Source organism: Terrapene carolina, unplaced genomic scaffold, assembly GCF_002925995.2.
Source record: "Terrapene carolina triunguis isolate 2854851 unplaced genomic scaffold, T_m_triunguis-2.0 Scaffold31509, whole genome shotgun sequence".
Lineage (NCBI taxonomy): Eukaryota > Metazoa > Chordata > Testudines > Emydidae > Terrapene > Terrapene triunguis.
This window is the reverse complement of record NW_020695860.1, coordinates 1-1,813: the sequence shown is the minus strand read 5'-3', so window position 1 is coordinate 1,813 and position 1,813 is coordinate 1. Positions and strand designations below refer to the sequence as shown.

At 46.1% G+C, this 1,813-nt stretch overlaps 1 protein-coding gene across 1 annotated transcript; it reads right to left on the bottom strand.

Annotated features, from left to right (window-relative positions):
* Positions 1-195: 195 nt before the first annotated feature.
* LOC112124907 (olfactory receptor 14A16-like) lies at positions 196-1,113 on the bottom strand. The gene has a single exon (XM_024223365.2). It carries the CDS (start codon positions 1,111-1,113, stop codon positions 196-198), a length of 918 nt encoding a protein of 305 aa, XP_024079133.2.
* Between the last annotated feature and the right edge of the window lie 700 nt (positions 1,114-1,813).

The following is a 1,813-nucleotide window of genomic DNA, read 5'->3' as shown; positions in this document are numbered from 1 at the left end:
TTACACTGGTGTAAGTCTAAAGTAACTCCATTAACTTTAGTGAACTTAGTTTGGATCATTACCACTCTGAATACAGCATTTTACATAAAGAGATTGTGGAGACAATAATGTCTTCAGTTGATTCTATCTGTAAAGACACACAGAATGAAGTCATGGTCATGGGAGAAATCTGGAAATTTGATTCGGTGAACATTATTAACCAAGAATAAGTTTCCTCAGAGCACCTTTAATTTCCTTGTTCCTCATGCTGTAGATGATTGGATTCATGATTGGTGGCACCACGGAATAGAGCACACCCACCACAAGATCCAGACCTGATAGACAGCTGGAGGGTGGCTTAACATAGGCAAAGGTGCCAATGCAAACAAACAAGGAGACCACAATGAGGTGAGGGAGGCAGGTGGAGAAGGCTTTATGCCGGCCACGCTCAGAGGGGATTCTCAGCACCGTGGTGAAGATCTGAACATATGATACAATTATGAAAAGAAAGCAACTTATAGTTAAACATGCAAAAAAGGCAATAATCCCAACTTCATTGAGATATGAGTCAGAGCAAGTGAGCTTGAGTAGCTGGGGGATTTCACAGAAGAACTGATCCACCATGTTGCCTCCACAGAAGGTTAACACAAATGTGTTCCCAGTGTGCAATGCAGAGCAGAAAATACCACTGATCCAAGCACTGGCTGCCATTTCAATACAAGCTCTCCTGTTCATCAGAGACTCATAGTGCAGTGGTTTGCAGATGGCGATGTAGCGGTCATACGCCATGATGGTGAGAAAAGCAAAGTCAACCGCAGTGAAGAAAATGAAGAGAAAGACTTGGGCAACGCAACCAGAATAAGAAATCGACCTGGTGTTCAGTAGGGAATTGGCCATGGACTTGGGGACAGTGACGGATATGGATCCGAGGTCTATTATGGACAAATTCATCAGGAAGAAGTACATGGGGGTGTGAAGATGGTGGTCCAGGGCTACAGCTGTAATAATGAGGAGGTTCCCCATCAGGGCTGCCAGGAAAATCCCTAGAAACACCACAAAGTGTAACATCTGCAGCTCTCGCGCCTGAGAGAAGCTCAGGAGAAGGAACTCAGTCTCGGTGGTTTGGTTGGACATTTTCCTTCTCAGGACATCATGTGCTGCCTGTGGAGGGAAGGACAAGGGCAATGTCAGGATAGAGCGCTCCTTCCTCCTCACCTCAGTCAATTGCACCACTAGTCAGGTGCATTATCACACCAGTGTAAATTGGTATAGCTCCCTTACAGTCAAAGGATGGCTCCGTTTCCACCATCTGACTATCCATCCAAGATGTGGCTTGATAAAAAGCAGTGTAAATATGGAACAATCACAACACAAATCCAACAATCTTAGGAATGATGGTCCTGCTATTGCGACAATGGAGAGCTATTTTAGGAGAGGAGAATGAGGCTCTGTCTGCCCTATGAGCTAGGGGTGTGATTCCCAGCTTGCATACACACACTCGCAGTAGCTCAATGAGAGCTGGTACGAGTATAAATTGCAGTGTCACCACCATAGCATGGGCAGTGGAAGTGGAGGCACAGCTGAGCCCTGATGAGTATGTTTCCACAGGGTACAGGTGGGTTTATAGCTGTGCCCCACTGCCGCTGCCCATGGACCCACAGTACACTGCTATTTGTACTCGCGCTAGCGCTCATCAAGCTACTGCAAGTACGTGAGCTGGGAATTACACCTCTAGCCTTAGTTTAGACATAGCCTAGAAGAGTTTGGCTTGTTTAGCCTAGCAAAACGCCAGCTGAGAGGGGATATGATCACTCTCTGTAAATAGATCAGGGAG

What these genes read in the sequence shown, in the direction of transcription:
- LOC112124907 (XM_024223365.2), bottom strand. Translation starts at nt 1,113, where the DNA reads ATGTCCAACCAAACCACCGAGACTGAGTTCCTTCTCCTGAGCTTCTCT.